Source organism: Petromyzon marinus, chromosome 17, assembly GCF_048934315.1.
Source record: "Petromyzon marinus isolate PM22_M1 ecotype Great Lakes invasive population chromosome 17, UKy_Petmar_22M1.pri1.0, whole genome shotgun sequence".
NCBI lineage: Eukaryota > Metazoa > Chordata > Hyperoartia > Petromyzontiformes > Petromyzontidae > Petromyzon > Petromyzon marinus.
In genome coordinates this window covers 10,200,336-10,221,729 of record NC_133683.1, presented here as the reverse complement: position 1 = coordinate 10,221,729, position 21,394 = coordinate 10,200,336, and the positions used below count along the sequence as shown (strand labels likewise).

The following is a 21,394-nucleotide window of genomic DNA, read 5'->3' as shown; positions in this document are numbered from 1 at the left end:
ATTGGAGATAAGACTAGAGGCGCTCGGACGCCAATGAAGATTCCCTTTCTTATTCTTCTTTAATCTGTAATCCACTCGTGCTGTCGACATCGCGTCCAGAGAAGCGATGCTCTCTCTCTGCAAGCGATGCCACCTCCTGCGTGGCGCGGTGGGGGGGGGGGGCACCTCACCCTGATGCGTGGCTCCCCGCCCGGCTTGTGACCCCCCTGGGGCCCGTCCGTGTCCATGTCTCCCTTGGCGTCGCTCTGGCCCAGCAGTGCTTGCGTCCACGCGCCCAGCCCGGCCTCCAGACGGGCGCCCAGGATGTTCTCAATCTGAGAGGAGGACACGCGGGAGGACGGGAGGGGAGGGTGCGGGGGAAGCCGACGAGGAACGTGACTGATTCTCCACTCCGGCGATTCCACGAACCGTCCCGGCTCAGGGTCGCGAGGCGACCTGAGAGTTGATGATCTCGCGTCTCAGTGTTGCCATCTCGTATACGACGACAATGACAATGGTGATCAATCGTACGTGATGACGATGAGAATAGTGATCAATCGTACACGATGATAATGGTGATCAATCGCACGCGACGATGATGATACTGGTGATCAATCATACACTATGACAATGATAATGGTGATCAATCGTACACGATGACAATGTTTATCAATCATACACAATAACAATGATGATCAATCGTACGTGACGACGATGATGATCTATGGTACACGACTACAATGGTGATCAATTGTACACGACAATGATGACAATTATCAATCCTACACGAAGACGATGACAGTGGTGATGAATCGTACGCGACGTGCTACGAAGGGGGGCCTTCGCCCGAAATGTCACCAATTACATATTGTTCATTTTTAATGGCCTACACACACACACACAGTCTTATAAGGACGGAACGTGTTGACTTTCCGGGTTAAGATGAGGGCTTGGAAGAAGAGACGACGGGAGGTAATGTACCACGAGCCTACGGATCGGATTCGATCGCTCGTGAATCTCGAGGACTAGGAGGGCGAGGAGGAAGGAGGCACCTCAATGTCCAGCTTGTGCACCCAGATGGAGAGGTTGGAGTAGGAGTGGAGGTTGAGGTCGTCCACGGCCTTCTGCACGCGGCTCAGGATCTCGAGGAAGGTGCGGTGCTCATGCACGCACGTCTCCAGCGACCGCACCTCCAGGTCGATCTTCTCCTCGATGATCAGGAGGTCGTCGACCTGCGGTTGCGTTCGCACCGCGGCGCGGGGAGGCCGGCGGTCAACTCGGGCTGCCCTCGAGCCAGATTCTCTCAGCCGGTGACTGCCTCAGATTGTCCCATCGGTCTAGAGACCCCGTTAGAGTCCAGTCTGTCAGTCTATTGTCTAGAGACCCTATCAAGAGACCAGTCTGTCAGTCTATTGTCTATAGACCCCGTTAGAGACCGGTCTGTCAGTCTATTGTCTATAGGCCCTATCAAGAGACCAGTCTGTCAGTCCATTGTCTAGAGACCCTATCAAGAGACCAGTCTGTCAGTCTATTGTCTAGAGACCCCATCAGAGTCAAATCTGTCAGTCTATTGTCTAGAGACCCTATCAAGAGACCAGTCTGTCAGTCTATTGTCTAGAGACCCCATCAGAGTCCAATCTGTCAGTCTATTGTCTAGAGACCCTATCAAGAGACCAGTCTGTCAGTCTATTGTCTAGAGACCCTATCAAGAGACCAGTCTGTCAGTCTATTGTCTAGAGACCCTATCAAGAGACCAGTCTGTCAGTCCATTGTCTAGAGACCCAGTCAGAGACCAGTCTGTCAGTCTATTGTCTAGAGACCCAGTCAGAGTCCAATCTGTCAGTCTATTGTCTATAGGCCCTATCAAGAGACCAGTCTGTCAGTCCATTGTCTAGAGACCCAGTCAGAGACCAATGTGGCAGTCTATTGTCTAGAGACCCCATTAGAGTCCAATCTGTCAGTCTATTGTCTATAGACCTAGTCAGAGACCAGTCTGTCAGTCCATTGTCTATAGACCCTATCAAGAGATCAGTCTGTCAGTCCATTGTATAGAGACCCCCAGTGTGGCAGCTCTTTATGCGAGGAGCTCATTGGAGTCCGGCCTATTATCTAAGAGCTCATTACACATACACACAGACAGCACCTTCCACAAAGGACTATACAGACAACTGTGGAATCTTTCCATTTGTGTTTGCATGTGGATGTACACGTACACAGAGAATGCTCACACACACAGAGGCAATGTTCCTCTGCTTATCCCTAGAGCGGTGGCTCTTAACCTGGGGTGCATGCACCCCCAGGGGGTGTGAGATGCCCTTTCTGGGGGTAGCGAGACATGGGCAGATTTTTTTAGAAAGTAAATCATCGAAGCGCAGGGTGCGCCACTGCTCCCCAATGCATACATACACGCACAAATAAATAAATACACACACACAATCCACACGGATTCACAGCACGGGGTCACTAACCACTGCGCTTCCACTCCCCCCCTACCCCGCACGAGCAGAAATCACGGCGCGGTTTCGCCCATCCACCCGCCCGCCCGCCCGCCCGCCCAAACCTTCTCCTGGAAGTTGAGGATGGTCTCGGCGAGGCGCTGCACGTAGGGGTCCAGCTTGTAGGACTCCCACACGAGGCCGATGCCCTCGGCCACGAGCGCCTGCACCTCGCGCTTGAGGCCCGCCACGAGCATCGCGATGCTCTGGCGCTCCTCGACGCGCTCGCACGTGCGCTCGTAGGTGCGCACGCTGTCGATGAGCGAGATGGCGAAGGGGTACAGCTGGTTGGCCTGGTGCGCCTTGTTCACGATGCCGAGCGGCACGCGGAAGCCCAGCCACTTGAGGTTGCGCACCTCCTTGGACAGCGTGATGATCTCGGGCAGGAAGTTCACCTGCGGCCCGGGACACCCGCGCGAACGCACGCCGTTAGCTACAGCGGGGGCGATCGGGGGTGGGGGAGCGCCTGTAGGTGGCGGTGGGGCAAGCGGGATGCCGACATCGCGCGAGTGTGGCTGGCACACCCGCAGCAGGCAGTCAGGTGACCCCGAGGCACGGGACCGGTTGCGATGTTCGTGGCTGATGTTGGCCGTGAGCGCAGCGCGCTAAACGCTGCGCTGCTACCTCCCAATACACTTCCACTGTCACATACACACGCACACAGAGTCCCTCACACGTACGCTCACACGCACAAACGTATGCACATAGACACACAATGTATGTATGTTGCACTGTATGTAGCAAACCGTGCACACGCACACACATGCACACTCACGGACATACGCACACGCACTCACACACTTACACATACGCACTCACACACACTTACACACAAAGATCCCCGTATAGCCTGAACAGACCGTTGGGGCAAGTGCTGTTAGCGAGCACCTCTTAAAGCCGGCACGGCACACGAAGGGGTGGGTGGCCAGCACCACGCCCGGCCGCCTTTGTCTCCCAAGTGGCGATGTTTACACACCGCATTTGAGGCTGAGTCGACCTAGGGGAGGCTCAGGATAATCGTCACTGGTGTTGGTGACTGTGAGCGGGAATCGAAATTGGCTCGCTTGGTTCGTAGCTGCTACACTACACGCACGCAAAAAGACCCACACAATGACAACAACCATCACAGCGCACCAGGTACTCATTTGAGGCTGAGTCGACCTAGGGGAGGCCCAGGACCGGTTCAGATAATCGTCACCGGTGTTGGCCGTGAAGCGGGAATCGAACTCGGGTCGTTAGGTTCGTAGCGCTAACCGCTACACCACCGCTCCCCACGTACACGCGCACACGCGCGCACGTTCACGCGCCCACTCGGCGCACCTTGAGGCGCAGCACGGTGCCGGCGCGGGTGCGCGAGCGCGTGCTCTCGATGGCGAAGATGCGCCCGCACACGCCCAGGTTGCGCTGCTGCGCCTTGCGCGCCCAGTCCTCGAAGATGTCGGCCGTGCTGAGCTTGGCGCGGAACGAGTCGCCGTCCTGCTTCAGCTTCTGGCCCTCCACGTGGTTCTCCCAGCCCTTGCCCAGCACGTCCTCCACGCGCTTCATGTACGCCGTGAGCTGCCGGTCGATCTGCTTCGCCCAGATGATGGAGCCCGACACGGGCGGGAGGTCGCGCACGTGGCTCATGCGGCACGCCTGGCTCTGCGGGTATTGCACTGTGCAGGGGGGGGGGGGGGGGGGTGACAACAAACAATGATCGTGACTTTAAAATTAAACTAAATACTTAACGAAAAACTAAACTTTGATTTAAAGCTTTCGTGACTGCAGTAATTCATAAGAATATGAAAAACGAAACGATTTTTATTTTACCAGGTAAGGGCCCACTGAGCTGTACAGCTCTTTTTTCGGAAGCGACCTGGCCACAAATGAAAGCTCTACCAAGCGGCTTATCATCACGTGGACATTTGTAGCAGACACATTCTGTGGTACCGTGTTCACGTTATGCACGCGGGGCGCCAATTTCGGCCAATCCGAGCGCTCGTAAGTGGGGCTGAGCCACGCCCTAAGTGACGTCCGTTTCTGAGCGTTTAGACCTCGACTCCCTTTGTTCACATCACGATTTCTACTCGTTGGTTTTTTTCGGTAAAGTCACGTATGTAGAAATACAATAAAATTATATTAAAACAAAAAAACAATCACGACGTTTCGATCACAACGCAAGCGATCTTCATCAGGTGTCAAGAACAAATCACGGAGGTAAATACAACAAAAAGATGAGAGACGAGAATTCAACAAACCTGAAAAAACATTATGTGAAGCACATCCAGTCAGGCAAACAACACAGACACTTCCTGGCGGACCACGAATTTCAGAAGAGTGTTAAATTTCGTGTTCAACCTTTGGATTGCACATACCAGCATAGATAGAATGAAAAATACAAGGTACAGGGTCAGTAGAAATACATATACAAGTCCACCAAGAGGTAAGGAGGGAGGAAAGACGGACAGGGAGGCAGAGAGAGAGGGGGGGGGGGGGGGATGAACAGAAGTTTAAATAGGAAATACGGTTGGAGGGGGGGGACACAAAATTTAACACTCTTCTGAAATTCGTGGTCCGCCAGGAAGTGTCTAACTGTGTTGTTTGCCTGACTGGATGTGCTTCACATAATGTTTTTTCAGGTTTGTTGAATTCTCGTCTCTTATCTTTTTGTTGTATTTACCTCCGTGATTTGTTCTTGACACCTGATGAAGATCGCTTGCGTTGTGATCGAAACGTCGTGATTGTTTTTTGTTTTAATAAAATTTTATTGTATTTATACCTACGTGACTTTACCGAAAAAAAAACAATGAGTAATTTTATGCAGTCACGAAAGCTTTAATACTTTATTATCACGATTTCTGTTTTGGCAGTGGAATCAGCTCTCTTGCAGTCTCAGTCATTTTACTTATTTTTCAACTTATAAGTGAATTCGATTAACAGTTATTTCGGCAGCTTTTCGTCCAGTGGATTACAAACGTTAACCGAGGGACTACTGTAGTTTAATTTCCATCTTTTTCGGATAAATCCGAAAACCGCGCGACGCGTCGCCGTTTCCCGTGCGGCGGCTCACCCTTGAACTTGTCGTGCAGGGCCTCGATGTCGTCCTTGACACGCTGGATGAGCTGCGTCTGGTACTCGCGGATGGCCCCGCGGATGTGCGGGCGCACAAAGAGCGCGTTGAAGCGCGAGAAGATGCGGAACATCTCGTTGGCGTTCTTGGCCGTGCCCAGCTGGTCGCGCAGCCGCGCCGTGATGCGCGTCTCCACGCGGTCGATGCGCTCCTCGTAGCGCTTGATGGCCGCCTCCCACGCCTCCGAGCCCTCCTTGGACACGTCCAGGCCGTCCACCTCCTTCACGTTTTCATAGGCCAGGTTCACCTCCTCGATGGCGCTCGTGTCGGCCGCGTCGAACAGCGCCTCGCCCGCCTTCGGGTCCGCCGGCTCGGCCGCCTCGGGGCCGGGCGGCTGCTGCTGCTGCTGCTGCTGCGGCGGCGGCGGCTGAGACATGGTGGGCGCCATCTTGCAGGGGTCACGGAGGGATTGGGTGGCGTCGTCGTCAACATCACCATCGTTGACACCGTGACCACCGTCGTCATCATCACCACGACCATCACCACCACCACCATCAATGATTCATGACCATGATCGTCATGATCATCAACAACCACCATTCACCACTAAGTGGTGGTGACGTCACCATGGCGCTTGTATCAGGGTATGTGCACGTTGAGGCCATCATCACCACCACCACCATCATCATCATTGACATCATGACCACCATTGTCTATTTTAAGGTTTGTGTATGTGTACAGTACTGTACACTCGATTATTTTTGTTAATTCCATACATTTTACACTATAGACAAGATTAATCTTATTTTATGTGATAAAGATTTCCTGCATGATGTGTTGGGTCCATGTAGGGTAACATAAAACAACAGCAGGGGGTGGGTGTCGTCTTGCGAACCGTGAACCAAACCGCGAGTTTTCCCACTGATGCCTTTAGAGTTGACGGATCGTGGATTTTCCGACTGCTACTATTTTCAAGAACCTAATCCCCTGCGATGGGCAAGGCTTTTTGGTGGATAACAATCCACCGAATGTAGAATAAATCGACACAAATCCGTGTATCTGCGAGTCCACCACCTGCCCGCCTGCGCATCTGAGTCTATGTCTGTGTGCCCGTGCGTAGTCCGTGCGTCACCTGGGGGCGCAGCACGCGGACGATGACGGCGCGCAGCTGCTCGTGGTGGCGACGGAACTTGCGCATCTGCTCGAGGCGCGCCTGCAGCTTCTTGTGCGCGGGGCCGATGCGCCACACCATCTTGAGGTTCTCCTCGCGCTTGCGCTTGACGAGGTCGCGCAGCAGCACCTGCAGCTTCTCGTACTCGTCGTCCCACGCCTGGAACACCTCGAAGCACGCCACCATCACCTGCGCCACGGCAAGGAGCGCCACCGTCACCGTCGCCATTCACTCCTCCCCCGGCTTCTGTGTCGGTCTCACGAGTAGTGATCCAGTGCCGTGGTAGAACTATGCTCCGATTAGCTGGGGTGGTTAAGGTTATGGGTATTAGCTGGGCTCTGATTGGTTTGTTCTTATCCCTCTCTACCCACCAGTGCAAAGCACGGCCTCTTTGGTGCCAGACCGTCTCACCGCGATGGCGATTCTCTCCCCCCGAACCGCCGGCGACCGCGACACCGGCGCAAATTCCCCTCCCCCGCCCCCCATCGATGAGGCACCCACCTTCTCGAACTCCTCGTAGGAGATGTGCATGAGCTTGCGCGTGCCCAGCACCTTGAGTAGCTGCGCGCTGAGGTCGCGCGAGATGGCCTCGACCAGCCGCAGGGCGCGCTGGATCGGGTACTTGGTGTTGCGGATCTTGCGCAGGTGGGTGAAGATGGCGAGCAGCGCCACGCGGATGCGGTCGAGCTCCGTGGCCGACAGGAGGTCGTTGAGCGGGAAGTCCTTCATGAGTGGGTTGTAGTCGTTCACCGTCTCCAGGGCCTGCTTCAGGCCTGGCGGGCGGCGGGGGTCGTGGGTCGCGGCGGGTGGTGGGGGGTGGTGGGAGCGGGTAGGGACGGAGGGAGAGGAACGGGACAAGCTCCACGTCAACGGCAGGGTTTCAAACCGCAGTCCCCGTCGTGACCACCCCGAAGGCGGGGGACATGGACCACAACTGGTCCGTTTCTCGAGGCCGGTAGAGCTCAGCGGAAACCAGGCCCATTTGAGCAACGCAGGGAGAGAACAATCGAGCGGGCGCGAGCGAGCGAATGCGTCGTCGAGCGGGCGTGAAAGCGAGCGAGCAGGCGAGGGGATGAGAGAACCGGTGAGGGAGTGCGTGAGCGATCGAGTTGGTGACACGAGTAAGTGTGAATGAGCAAGTGAGTGATTTGGGTGAGAGACAGGAGTGCGCATGTGAGATACGCAGGAAACATTCAACGTTGGCCCAACGTTGCCACGTGATTGGAACCGTTGAACTAACGTTGGCCCAGGGAGGGAGCGAGTGAATGACAGAGTGAGGGAGGAAGGGAGGGAGCGAGTGAGGGAGGGAGGGAGCGAGTGAATGACAGAGTGAGGGAGGGAGGGAGGGAGCGAGCGAGGGAGGGAGGGAGGGAGCGAGTGAATGACAGAGTGAGGGAGGGAGTGAGTGAGGGAGGGAGGGAGCGAGTGAATGACCGAGGGGGCGAGAGAGGGAGGGAACGTACCGGTGTCGGTGTCGAAGCTGACGGTGGCGTGGAAGCGCTTGCCATGCTTGAGAATGTCGAGTGTGAGCAGCACCTCGGGGCTCTCGCGCTTCTCCTGGATGCGGTAGAGCGCCCGCTCCAGGTTCAGCCAGAAGCTGATCTCCTGCAGCGCCGTGCCCGATGCTGGGTCGCGGTCCAGGTTTGTCACCTGTGGTGGTGGCGGCAGCAGCGGCGATCAAAGTCACTTCCCCGCGGCTGATTTCTGTGTAAACCGGCTGACGGAGAACTCTGGAAGGCCGCGATTGCAAGAGTCGCCCGGGCTTCCAAAGCGACAAAGGCAGTAAAATTAAAACTGAGGACGAACGGCGAAGCAAAGAGACAGGCGGATAGAAATCGGGGACAAAGCAAACCGCAAATTTGTGAGGAAAACCGTTTTCTGGCTGGATTACCTGGGTGGATTCCTGTCTGGCTGGGTGACGCGCTTCCAAGCACGTGTTGGGGGCGTCACCCGAATGCCACAGCGTTGAGCCGGGTTCGTGCGTCGCGCTGACGTCGCTGTGACATCACAAGGACTTCACCCCTCCCTCCCTCCCACGCAAATGTGCAGAGTGCACTATCACGCTGTCGTCCTCTCACGATCATACTACCCTACTAACTTAGAGCAGAGAAGGGAGGTGATGACGTCATCTCGCGAGGCGACTCGGCAGCTCCATTCGTCGTCGGCGGCGGCTGAATGCCAAAGGAGGTGGGGATTGTTCCGACGCTGGCGAGATTCTACGCGTTGTATAGGAGAGCCCGTGGCACGGGACCACCCTCTGCACGGGACCACCCTCTGCACGGGAGCATTCTCTTAGTCCGTCGCTAATCCCCCCACCCACCGGGCGCACGCCACGGGTTTCGCCACCCGGCACCTTACCGGCCGGCGTGGCCTCCAATCGGACGGGGCGCCTGCGTCGAGCCTCACCTTCTGAATCTCGCGGATCCAGCGGTTGACGCCGGACTGCAGCTGGTTGAGGTACGTGGCGTCCTCCACTCGCTCCCCAAAGTCTGACACCTGGCGGGAGCGAGACGGTTCGAGGAGGCGTTCAGGTCGACCGCGTTGTTTTTTTTAAATTATTATTTCCGAAGGCTTACGTTGGCGACGCGGGGTGACCACGGGGAAGAAGGAGGGGGGGCGGTGGTTGCGGCGGCGTGTCCACAGTGGTTACAGTCATCACCTCGCAGCAACAAGGGCCTGCGTTCGATCGCCGGGGTCACAAATCACTGCGGCAGCACTCAACTCGCGCTGAGTTCGAGCTCCGAGAGCGAAATGACGCTCGGTTCGAACTTACCCTGCCGTAAAACGTTCCCGTGGGGCAGAGCGCTCTGGGGAACTCGCACCCCCTCCCCCCCACCCCTTACAAGAACACGGTCTGCCCTCTCCGGCAATAAAAAACAGGCGGCGTTAAGATGTGCCCACACCAAATAGATAATCAGTTTTTTTTTTCAAAAAGAAGGCATATATCGTTATCAGGGTATGTTGGTTTGCATATTTTGCCACAAGTACGTGTGGTTAATGCAGAAAAAGGTAAAAGGTTCTATTCTTGTATTTTTCATCATATTTGGATACTGACAAAAAGTGTCACATAAGTGGCCCCCATGAAGTGTGTGGATGAAGGGTCGCGCTTGCACGAGGACCTCAAAAGCAGCTCTGCGATATCTGCTCCCGTGGGCCGTTCTCTAATACGCAGTGGGAGGCGGGGGGGGGAGCGACGACGACGACGATGATGCGATACTCGTCGAGAACTCCGTACGAACTCTCCCATCACGTGACAAGTCGCCCGTATATACACTCAACAAAACAGATCAGCCCCTCCTAGAACCGTGGACTCCTTCGGCAGCCCCGACGACCGGCACCGCCGCCGACAGTGCCCGACCTTGGCGCCAGCCCTGACCTCCGGGCCAGCGCCGCGGCCTCCGAACTTTGACCCCCCCCCTTAGCAGCGACCCCCCCATCCCCACCTTCACCTTGGCGCGGTCGCCGTGCTCGGCGCTGTGGCGCAGCACGGCGCTCACGGTGGGGTGGATGGGCAGGCTGATCTCGGGGATCTCGATGTTCTGCTGCAGGTGCAGCAGGCCCATCTCCAGCTCGGCGATCTTCTTCTCCACCGACGGCGCCATCTTGTCCCCGTCCCTGAAGGGATGAGCGCTCAAATTGGAGCAGGTCCCGTTGTATGTAAACTCATGAACTAAACTATTTTTGTATTTTACTGGTTAAGGCCCCACTGCGGCTATGTAGCTCTTTTTCAGAAGTCACCTGGACACAGACGATAGCTCCACGAAGTGGCTTGTCATCACGTGGACATTAGCAACAGCCAAATGCTCTCAGCGCGTGATGTTGGTTATAAATGTGGAGGGGAAACAACCGGAGAACCCGGAGAAAAATGCACGCGACCTCCTGTATACCAAGTGAGGTAGTTAACATTTCGCCATCATACGTAGCCAACCGTGCTAACCAGAGGTGCGGGGGAAGGACAAACTAAACACAAAAAACACCATCGACACACCGTTGATGGTGTGGCAGTGACGATGGCGGTGGTGGTCGTAGTATTCATGGTGGTGGCGGTGGTTACGATGGTAATAAAGGTGGCAGTCGTAGTGGGTGACGCTGCTGGTAGTAAGAGTGATGTGGGTGGTGGTGATTTTGGTGGTAGCGGATGGTGAAGGTGATGATGGTGGGTGGTAGTGGTGGTAGGTGGTGAACGTGCTGGAGGTAGTAATGGTGATGATGGTGGTAAGATTGACGACGGTGGTATTGGTGGTAATATTGAAAGTAGTGAAGGAGGTAGAGTTGGTGATGGTGGTAAGATTGACGGTTGTGGTGATGGTGGTAAGGTTGACGGCGGTTGTGGCGATGGCAGGGGTAGTACGGTTCAGAATCAGAATATTTATACTGCAGTGACGGCACTGACTCGGCCGGCTGCCGCGCATCGCACCGCCGCCCACCTCTCGGCCTTGCCGGACTCCTTGATGTAGGACTTGAAGAAGGGCGACACGGCGGAGCTGACGAAGGCGTGCAGCGTCTCGTAGGGCGAGTCCTCGCTGAATGTCATCACGCGCAGCTGCGATGCCATCGGCTTGTCGGCGTCCAGCACGCCGCCGCGCTTGATGAGCGCCAGGCTGCACGGGCGCAGGGACACAAACCGTCAGCGCGAGCACGAGGTCGAACACGAGGTCAGATACGAGGTCAAACATGAGGTCAAACACGAGGTCGAAAACGAGGTCAAAGATGAGGTCGAAAACGAGGTCAAACACGAGGTCAAGCAAGGGGTCAGATACGAGGTCAAACACGGGGTCAGATATGAGGTCAAATACGAGGTCAAACACGAATACGGACACGGGCGATGGTACGTGGCCCGGACCGCGGGCACGGCCATGTGTTCAGCCGCGCGTTCCCGTCGCAATCTGTTGTCGTGGGGGAACAGGTGGGGGGGGGGGAGTGGTGACCCCGGCACAAGTTGCAGGGAGTGAGGGAAGGAGGGGAGGGAGGGATGTGGGCGATGGGACCGGAGGGCATCCCACGTGGGCCTGGTCCACCACCTGCTAGACTTGATTCCGTAGTGGATGTCGATGGTGATGTTGTAGGTAACAGCGTCTTTATCCTCTCCCTCGTCAGACACATCCTCTGCAGAACACAGACAAAGCATCCACCGTTCAGCCTTGCCGGGACCGTGGGGGCATTGCGCTGTTGGCGAGCGCCTATTCAGGCCGGCATGCCACGTGAGCGAGCGGTGTGGCCTGCACCGCGCTCACCGCCCTTTGCCTGCCGAGTGCTGACGGTTCACGCGTCGTACCAAGAAATACAACTCAGGGCAGAGTGCGCCGAGGATCAGGGAATTAAATGAAGGTCCCTTGACTCTCAGCGCAGCACCGCTCCCACACTTGGCACTTATTTAAAGCCAAGTCGACCTAGAGGGGAGGCACTTAGGGGCCGTCCATAAATGACGTCACGCGATTTTGGACGATTTTTGACCCCCCCCCCCCCCCCCCCCCCCCCGGAGTCACACGGCGTAACAAAAAGTCAGACCTCCCCTCAAATATGACGTCACAAAGCTCTGCCCCCCCCCCAAAAATAAAACATGCTTCAAATCGCTTTAAACTATTGTCATTGTAGTGCGTATTTAATGTGGCGCTGCACTCTGATGTTGTAGGAGAAAACATTTATTAAAAAGTCTATTTAATTAAGCGGAACATTTTGATGTGACGTCACATTTCTCAAACCCCCTACCCCCCCTTGTGACACATCGTCACAAATGTCTGACCCCCCCCCCCCGCCCAGGTGCGTGACGTCATTTATGGACAGCCCCTTACGTCAACCGTAGGCCGGGAATCGAACTTATGTCACTGGGTTCAAGGCGCAGTGCGCTAACCACTCGACTACCCCCCGCACACAAAGATCCACCGTGCTGTCTAGACAGACTGTAGGGACAGGCTCTGTCTAGACACACTGTAGGGACAGTCTGTCTAGCCAGTCTGTCTAGACAGAGCCTGTAGGCTCTGTCTAGACAGACTGTAGGGATAGGCGCTGTCTAGACAGACTGTAGGGACAGGCGCTGTCTAGACAGACTGTAGGGACAGGCGCTGTCTAGACAGACTGTAGGGACAGGCGCTGTCTAGACAGACTGTAGGGACAGGCGCTGTCTAGACAGACTGTAGGGACAGGCTCTGTCTAGACAGACTGTAGGGACAGGCACCGTCTAGACTGTAGGGACAGGCGCTGTCTAGACAGACTGTAGGGACAGGCGCTGTCTAGACAGACTGTAGGGACAGGCTCTGTCTAGACAGACTGTAGGGACAGGCTCTGTCTAGACAGACTGTAGGGACAGGCGCTGTCTAGACAGACTGTAGGGACAGGCTCTGTCTAGACAGACTGTAGGGACAGGCGCTGTCTAGACAGACTGTAGGGACAGGCGCTGTCTAAACAGACTGTAGGGACAGGCTCTGTCTAGACAGACTGTAGGGACAGGCGCTGTCTAGACAGACTGTAGGGACAGGCTCTGTCTAGACAGACTGTAGGGACAGGCTCTGTCTAGACAGACTGTAGGGACAGGCGCTGTCTAGACAGACTGTAGGGACAGGCTCTGTCTAGACAGACTGTAGGGACAGGCGCTGTCTAGACAGACTGTAGGGACAGGCTCTGTCTAGACAGACTGTAGGGACAGGCTCTGTCTAGACAGACTGTAGGGACAGGCGCTGTCTAGACAGACTGTAGGGACAGGCTCTGTCTAGACAGACTGTAGGGACAGGCGCTGTCTAGACAGACTGTAGGGACAGGCTCTGTCTAGACAGACTGTAGGGACAGGCGCTGTCTAGACAGACTGTAGGGACAGGCTCTGTCTAGACAGACTGTAGGGACAGGCGCTGTCTAGACAGACTGTAGGGACAGGCGCTGTCTAGACAGACTGTAGGGACAGGCGCTGTCTAGACAGACTGTATGGACAGGCGCTGTCTAGACAGACTGTATGGACAGGCGCTGTCTAGACAGACTGTAGGGACAGGCTCTGTCTAGACAGACTGTAGGGACAGGCGCTGTCTAGACAGACTGTAGGGACAGGCGCTGTCTAGACAGACTGTAGGGACAGGTGGTGTTGGCCGCCACCGATGAAGGCCGGAACGGAACGCGAGGGGTGGGTGGCCAGCAACACTCGCCCGACCGTCTTTGTCTCCCCAATAGCGATGTTTACTACACACACCGCCACACCAGGTACTCTCACCTTGGGGAGGCCCATAGATAATCGTCACTGGTGTTGGTGGCCGTGAGCGGGAATCGAACTCGGCTCGCGGGCTTTGTAGCCGCTCCACAACAACAACAACAACCAAAACGGCCGCCATTCGCCACTAAGTGGCGCTGACGCCCCCAACGGCGCTTGTGCCAGGCTAGGTGCACGTTCAGGCCACGTGAAGTGTCTCGAACGCCATGCTGGCAGGAGGAGGCCACGGGACAGACCCAGGTGCCACGACGACAACAACCAGAGAACTTCCCCCGCCTGCCGCTCGCCGCCTGTCGCCTCCACGTCGCTGCGGTGGTGGCGGTGGCACACGGACAGCGAGGGCCGGCGACCCGTGCCTGCCTCACAGAGTCGCACCGGGTTCACTAACAGCGCGTCACGAGCAGATGGAGGCGGGTGGCTCCAGGGCAGTCGTCGCCAAACAAAATAATAACAAGAGACATTATGAGACCTCCTCTTGCCAGCAACAAGATGTAGTAATAGGCCGTCTCGGGTGTGGACCAATCAAATTCAAGGACGGTGCATATTATTATTATCAGAGTTGTCTTTTTTGTTTGCATTTTGACTGCTTGTGCTGCGGTTATTGCAGACATGATGCCTTGAATAAAGGTGTCAGTTTTTTTTTGTGCCAGTTAAAAGGGTAAAACCTATTACTATAACAAGAGACATTGTTTTAGAATTCGGTCAACAAAACAAACCCCCCCCCCCTCGATATGTCAAGAGCCGCAATGCGCCCTCCGGTGAATGCGAGACGGTAATAACTCACTAACTAACTCACTAATGTCACGACGCGTCCCCTTCAAGAGCCGCACGTGGCGCTGGAGGTTGCCGACATCTGTGGGGCTATCGCCTGCATCGGCCCAGTTTTTTTTTGGTTTGTTACGGAATTAAAAAAAAATTGACCTTCTTGTTAGTTTGGTTACTGACCCCCAACAAAATCGCTTCTTCCTCCTCCTCACAACAAACACGATGTGCGAATGACGTGCTTGGTTTAAAAACGAGGCCCTGGAACCAGCTGGTGGTTGACATGCGCGCGATCTCGTACCCGCGATTGCTCCCGTGCGTCCCAATCAATCGGGGAATCGGTGGGGGTGGGATGGTGGAGGGGGGAGGGGCTCTAATAATCGATTTTAAATTATCGAGCAGCGCGATCGCCATGCGTGGCAGGCAACACGCGGGGCCTCCCGGTTCCTTCACGACGTGGAGCGGACTCACACGGCCCGTGCAGCGATGTGTGCGCGTGTTCAGCACCCGCACGTAGCCAGCCATGGGTAGCAAGGCCTCCTCGCGTTGTTTATTGTTGTTGTTGTTTACCTGTTATAAATAATAAAACACTCAGACCGTCCTTACTGCTGCCGATAACTTGGGTCTGATGTATGTACACCAGGCACGTGGGGGGGGGGGGGGGGGCAACCCCTCCAGCAATGAAAAATTATAGAGGAGTTGTTAGTGAGTAAGGAGTTGTTAGTAAGTTGTTAGTGAGTAAGGAGTTGTTAGTAAGTAAGGAGTTGTTAGTAAGGAGTTGTTAGTAAGTAAGGAGTTGTTAGTAGGTAAGGAGTTGTTAGTAAGTAAGGAGTTGTTAGTAAGGAGTTGTTAGTAAGTAAGGAGTTGTTAGTAAGGAGTTGTTAGTAAGGAGTGTTAGTAAGGACGGAGTTGTTAGTAAGGAGTTGTTAGTAGGGACGGACTTGTTAGTAAGGAGTTGTTAGTGAGTAAGGAGTTGTTAGTGAGTAAGGAGTTGTTAGTAAGGAGTTGTTAGTAAGTAAGGAGTTGTTAGTAAGGAGTTGTTAGTAAGTAAGGAGTTGTTAGTAAGGAGTTGTTAGTAAGTAGGGAGTTAGTAAGTAAGGAGTTGTTAGTAAGGAGTTGTTAGTGAGGAGTTGTTAGTAAGTAAGGAGTTGTTAGTAAGGAGTTGTTAGTAAGTAAGGACTTGTTAGTAAGGAGTTGTTAGTGAGTAAGGAGTTGTTAGTGAGTAAGGAGTTGTTAGTCAGGAGTTGTTAGTAAGTAAGGAGTTAGTAAGTAAGGCGTTGTTAGTAAGTAAGGAGTTGTTAGTAAGGAGTTGTTAGTAAGAAGTTGTTAGTAAGCAAGGAGTTGTTAGTGAGTAAGGGCTTGTTAGTAAGGAGTTGTCAGCAAGTAATGAGTTGTTAGTAAGGAGTTGTTAGTAAGTTGTTAGTAAGTAAGGAGTTGTAAGTAAGTTGTTAGTTAGTAAGGAGTTGTTAGTGAGTAAGGAGTTGTTAGTAAGGAGTTGTTAGTAAATAAGGAGTTGTCCCTTGCTTGTTACTCGACGCTTGTGCGGCGATGTCGCAGCCATCGATCGAGGGTCGAATTCGAACCGCGTTGTGATCGGCATCACGCTCACTGAAGGTGTTGATGGCTTCAGGGAAGTCGTGTCCTGTATACGCAACTGCGCACAATTCTGAGTCACTTATAACCGCTTTTCCGTTACTTATGGCCAATTATGGACTCAGATTATTGTTCTATCATCTCATAGAGTGCCCGGCACGTAATAATAATGTGCTACACAGCGGCATTGGGGATCGCAAAATGCCGTTTTAATACTAATAAACCCCAATGATCCGATCGAAATCCCTAGTTTCGATCATTGGGGGGGGCACGTGCCACCCCCCCACCCACTGGCTCCGCCACTGTGTACACCGATGTATATACACCAATGTTGATCTTCTTTCGCATGCGTACGTAGCCAACAATCCTAATCGGAGGTGCAGGGTAAAGACAACAAACTAACCACGAAAATGCTGCTCTAAAGAAATTAGCTTTGAATCTAAATGCTTTAAAAGCGCGTCGCTCCAGTGGCTTCCTAATATCAGAAGAGCGTTCCAGACGGCCACGTGACAGTTCAATGAGTCTCTGCCTCAGTTTCTTGGGGCAGCCTCCCGATTTCTCGCGTTTTATTATTACACGTTTTATTATTACACGTTTTATTATTACAGGTTTTATTATTACACGCTTTCTATTAACTCACTCAGCCTGTTGTCGTTGATGTATCCTCAAATCTTGTAACGCAATTTTAACCTACTTCCCAATGTGGTATCGACTGCAAACTTGGTATACTTATGTCATACTGATGACAATACTATATTCTATCGTAAAAAATAAAAAAGTAAACATTATTTTGTATATGTTATGTTTCGGCTTGGGTCTAATTGTCTACGGTAAACTAACGTTGGCTGTAGTAAATCACCACGGTCCCTTACGTTGTGGCCAAGCTTCGGGGCCACTTCCTGGAGTCGTGGAGTTCTGACATTACTAGCACGGTACATTTCATTAAAGCGTGGTTTTAAAAGTAAAAATATATATTTATTTATTACGTCTTAAGTTTGGCCAGTTGCCCTTCCTGTCCCCCCGCGGAAGGTTTTCCCTGAGGGGCTTCTCACCGATTTCAACCCGTTGGGGCTGACGCGCACCGGTCGCCCTGCCCAAGAACTCAAAAGCACATTCACGGTTCTCACGGGAATCGCCAGAAATGTCCAAGACTCAAGAAGAGCCATGGATCCTCCCCAGTAATGGGAGATTTGTTCAAAAGCAGAACCGTGCGATCGCTTTTACGTTAAAGGGCGCCACGGTGGTGAGATGTTGACCACCTCGCCTGGTATACGGGAGGTCGTGGCTTCGATCCCGACCCTGATGTTTGTATATTTGGAGTTTGTGTGTCTCTCTCCCCGTGGTCGCGTGGATTTTTCTCCGGGTCCTCCAGTTTCCCCTCCAACATCTAGACTTGACATCACCACGCGTTTAGAGTATTCGGCTGCGAACATTTCCACGTGATGATGACGATGATCCAATTGGTTGAGCTATCACTTGTGGCCAGGCCGCTTCTGAAAAACAGCTACATAGCTCAGTGGGCCTTACCTGGCACAATAAAACAATAAATTATAGTTAAATTTCGATTTAAAGCTTTCGTGACTGCAGGGATTCATATTCTTGGTTCTTTCGGTAAAGTCACCACGTAGAAGAGAAATAATAAAATAATAAAAATATAAAACAATACAATTCTCACGACGTTTCGATTGCAACACAAGCAATCATCATCAGGTGTTAATAAACTATGCACCACTGCGGAGAAGTCGACATTACCGAGTAAACATTGAACATTGGGCCGCCAACGTTGAGTCAACGTTGGCCCACCGGTTCCGACCAACGTTGCCTCAACGTTGGCCTGACCTCTGCCACGGCAATGCAAACCTGAAGCTGGCTGAGTGCTGCCAACAGCGCTGAGTGCCGCTACGCACACAAAGACAAAGACCCCCCGTGTAGCCTCTACAGACTGCTGGGGGCAAGTGCTGTTAGCGGGTAGCACGCGAGGGGGGTGGGTGGCCAGCACCACACCGGCCGCCTTTGTCTTCCTAAGTGGCGATGTTTACTAGACACCGCAATCACGTGCTCATTTGAGGCTGAGTCGACCTACGGGAGGCCCGGGACCGGTTTAGATAATCGCCAGTGGTGTTGGCCGTGAGCGGGGATCGAACCGGGGACCGCACGGACAACCTCCACCACCACACAAACACTCCACACAGACACTCCACACAGACAAGTTGCAGCGTACACACAGCGTGCACACTCACACACAGCGTACACACACAGCGTACGCACACACAGCTTGCGCACACACAGCGTGCACACTCACAGCGTGTACACTCACACACAGCGTACACACACACACAGCGCACACACACACAGTACACACACAGTACACACACACAGTACACACACACAGTACAAACACACACAGTACACACACAGTACACACACACACAGTGTACACACAGTACACACAGTACACGCACACAGTACACACACAGTATACACAACAGTACACACACACAGTGTACACACAGTACACACACACAGTACACACACAGTACACACAACCAGTACACACACACACACAGTACACACACACAGTACACACACACAGTACACACACACAGTACACACAGTACACACACAGAACACACACATAGTACACACAGTACACACACACAGTGTACACACACAGTACACACACACAGTACACACACACACCGTGTACACACACAGTACACACACAGTACACACACAAAGTACACACAGTACACATACAGTACACACACAGTACACACACACAGTACACAGTACACACACAGTACAGACACACAGTACACACACAGTACACACACACACACACAGTACACACAGTACACAGTACACACACAGTACACACACACAGTACACACACACAGTACACACACAGTACACACACACAGTACACACACAGTACACACACACAGTACACACACAGTACACACACACAGTACACACACACAGTACACACAGTGTACACACACACACACACAGTACACACACAGTACACACACACACAGTACACATACACAGTACACACAACGTGAGCGAGCGATTCCACGTTGAGGCCGAGCCGCCCCACGAGCGGCCCGGGAGCTTCTCGAGCTGCCCTCTGCCACGGCTCGGAGTCGAACCGAGGCGCGCCAGGGTTGGCGGCGCAGCGCGCGACCCCACCGCTGCTCCACCGCTCCCCAAGTTCCACACTTTTATAAGATAAAGACAAAGATCCCCCGTGTAGCCTCGCGGAGTGGTGGGGGGACAAGTTACACACCAAGAGGATGTTTTTGGTGGCTTAGCGCTACGCCCGGCCGCCTTTGTCTCTCCAGTCTCACACCGCACCATTTAAGGCTGGGTCGACCGAGGGGAGTCCCAGAACCGGTACAGATATTCATCAGCAGCGTGCCACCGCTTCCCTTACACTCTTATACAAATACAAAGATCCCAGCCCCCCGTGTAGCCTGTAACAGACCGTAGGGGCAAGTGCTGTTAGCGAGCAGCACCTACGAAGGCCGGCACGGCACACAAGGGGGTGGGTGGCCAACAACCACGCCCGGCCGCCTTTGTCTCCCCAGTGGCGATGTTTTAACTCCACACCGCTACGCCAGGTTCTTATTTTTTTGGCTGAGTCGACCTAGGGGAGGTCCCAGGACCGGTTCAGACAATTATCTGAACGATGATAATCGTCACCGCTTGCTGGCCAGTGAGCGGGAATCGAACTCAAAGAGTGGCCGGGTTCGCCGCGTCGCGTGGCGCTCTCCACACGAATCCGACACACACTGGAGGACACGTCCACATGTCGACGCATTGTGATGCACTCACTCCCCGTGCCGTGAGCCGGTAGTATCCCACACGTGTCAATAGGGGGCGGTGCTGTGACTCAGCCCAGTGTCAAGGGACTATGGGCCAAGGGGTCAACGGGTAACCCCGATGGCAGGGCTGGGGAACGTCCGGCCCGCGAAATCATTTGGGTCTCTGGCCCTGCCAAGGCAACCGCAGGCGGGACTCGAAATTCAGTAAATCTAGGAGAGCAAAACCTGTGAAAGCAGTTGCGAGTGGCAACATCGTCAATAGCGGCTGACATCGCACGCCTCACCAAAGAGAAGCAGTTACAGCTATCGCATTAGGGGTGAGTTAATTAAACGTTTGGCCAAATATAACGGGCTAATTTTTAAGTTGATAATTTTGTATGGCCCGCGAATGATGTTATATAAATATACAAATGGCCCTTGGACAGAAAAAAAGGTTCCCCACCCCTGCCCTATGGGATAACGGGTCCTGGGACGCAGACCCCAGGACCCCGGGAGGGGGGCTGGGGGATGACGTCACCCTCCCAGGACCTCATGGAAGGTCCTGGAAGGAAGGGGCGTGGCTGGGGCGGAGCGAGCCACGGACTTGTATAAAAGCCGGACCTCTGGACGGTCGAGGCAGTCGTCGTCCACCCGAAGACCACGAGCCTCCTGAAGAGAAGAGCCCACGGGCAGAGTCGTACTCCTGGCAAGGGTCGGCTCCAGCTTATAGACCAGTGAAGACCAAGCTTCACTCAAGACGGGCTAGAGTAGCCAGTGAGAGGCGTTTCGGGGGTATAAGGGGCCGCTACCCCCTTTGTGTTCGGGATTATTTGTTAATAAAAAATGTGTTGCCTCAGAGAGACTCTCCTCTAGTTATTGACCCACTCCACACACAACGCTGATGAGCAGCACTATTGATTAACCCGGGGTCAATAACCATTCCCGGACACGGCGACGCCAAAGTGTTTTGGCCGTCCTCGGTTCATGCGAGGCTGAGTGATCCACCTCCAGCCTCATCACCACCACCTTGATCGGTGCTCCACGTTACTCGCTCTCACAGTCGAATACGTCCTAGAATGACGTCTCCCTGTAAAAAGAACTGAACTCACTCCTCCCCCGCACCTCCCATTAGCGCGGCTGGCTACGTACGGCGCGAAAGAAGTTCAACGCACGGTACGTACGTCCCACCCCAGAGGCGCCAGGAGGAACCACAGACGCTGAGCGGGAAGGCAGCAGCAGCAGCCAGATGGCGAGCCGGCGACAAATCCCACACACCCCCCCCCCCCCTCCCCCAAGCTCTGCGATCCTCGATATATGAAAGATTATCCAATGAGTTTAACACGTAGC

At 53.9% G+C, this 21,394-nt stretch overlaps 1 protein-coding gene across 2 annotated transcripts in view; it reads right to left on the bottom strand.

Moving 5' to 3' along the window:
* The window catches only part of LOC116943368 (cytoplasmic dynein 1 heavy chain 1-like), a 159,602-nt gene that overhangs the window by 127,317 nt on the left and 10,891 nt on the right, over nucleotides 1–21,394 (bottom strand). For both annotated transcript variants that reach the window (XM_032956208.2, XM_076067597.1), the window contains exons 3-14: nucleotides 11,716–11,800; nucleotides 11,122–11,295; nucleotides 10,144–10,309; nucleotides 9,101–9,190; nucleotides 8,158–8,344; nucleotides 7,196–7,467; nucleotides 6,656–6,883; nucleotides 5,524–5,971; nucleotides 3,795–4,129; nucleotides 2,540–2,869; nucleotides 1,032–1,211; nucleotides 171–314 (exon numbers count right to left, since the gene is read on the bottom strand). In XM_032956208.2, the coding sequence (XP_032812099.2) occupies nucleotides 171–314; nucleotides 1,032–1,211; nucleotides 2,540–2,869; nucleotides 3,795–4,129; nucleotides 5,524–5,971; nucleotides 6,656–6,883; nucleotides 7,196–7,467; nucleotides 8,158–8,344; nucleotides 9,101–9,190; nucleotides 10,144–10,309; nucleotides 11,122–11,295; nucleotides 11,716–11,800 (2,639 nt within the window). The remainder of the gene's footprint in view (nucleotides 1–170; nucleotides 315–1,031; nucleotides 1,212–2,539; nucleotides 2,870–3,794; nucleotides 4,130–5,523; nucleotides 5,972–6,655; nucleotides 6,884–7,195; nucleotides 7,468–8,157; nucleotides 8,345–9,100; nucleotides 9,191–10,143; nucleotides 10,310–11,121; nucleotides 11,296–11,715; nucleotides 11,801–21,394) is intronic.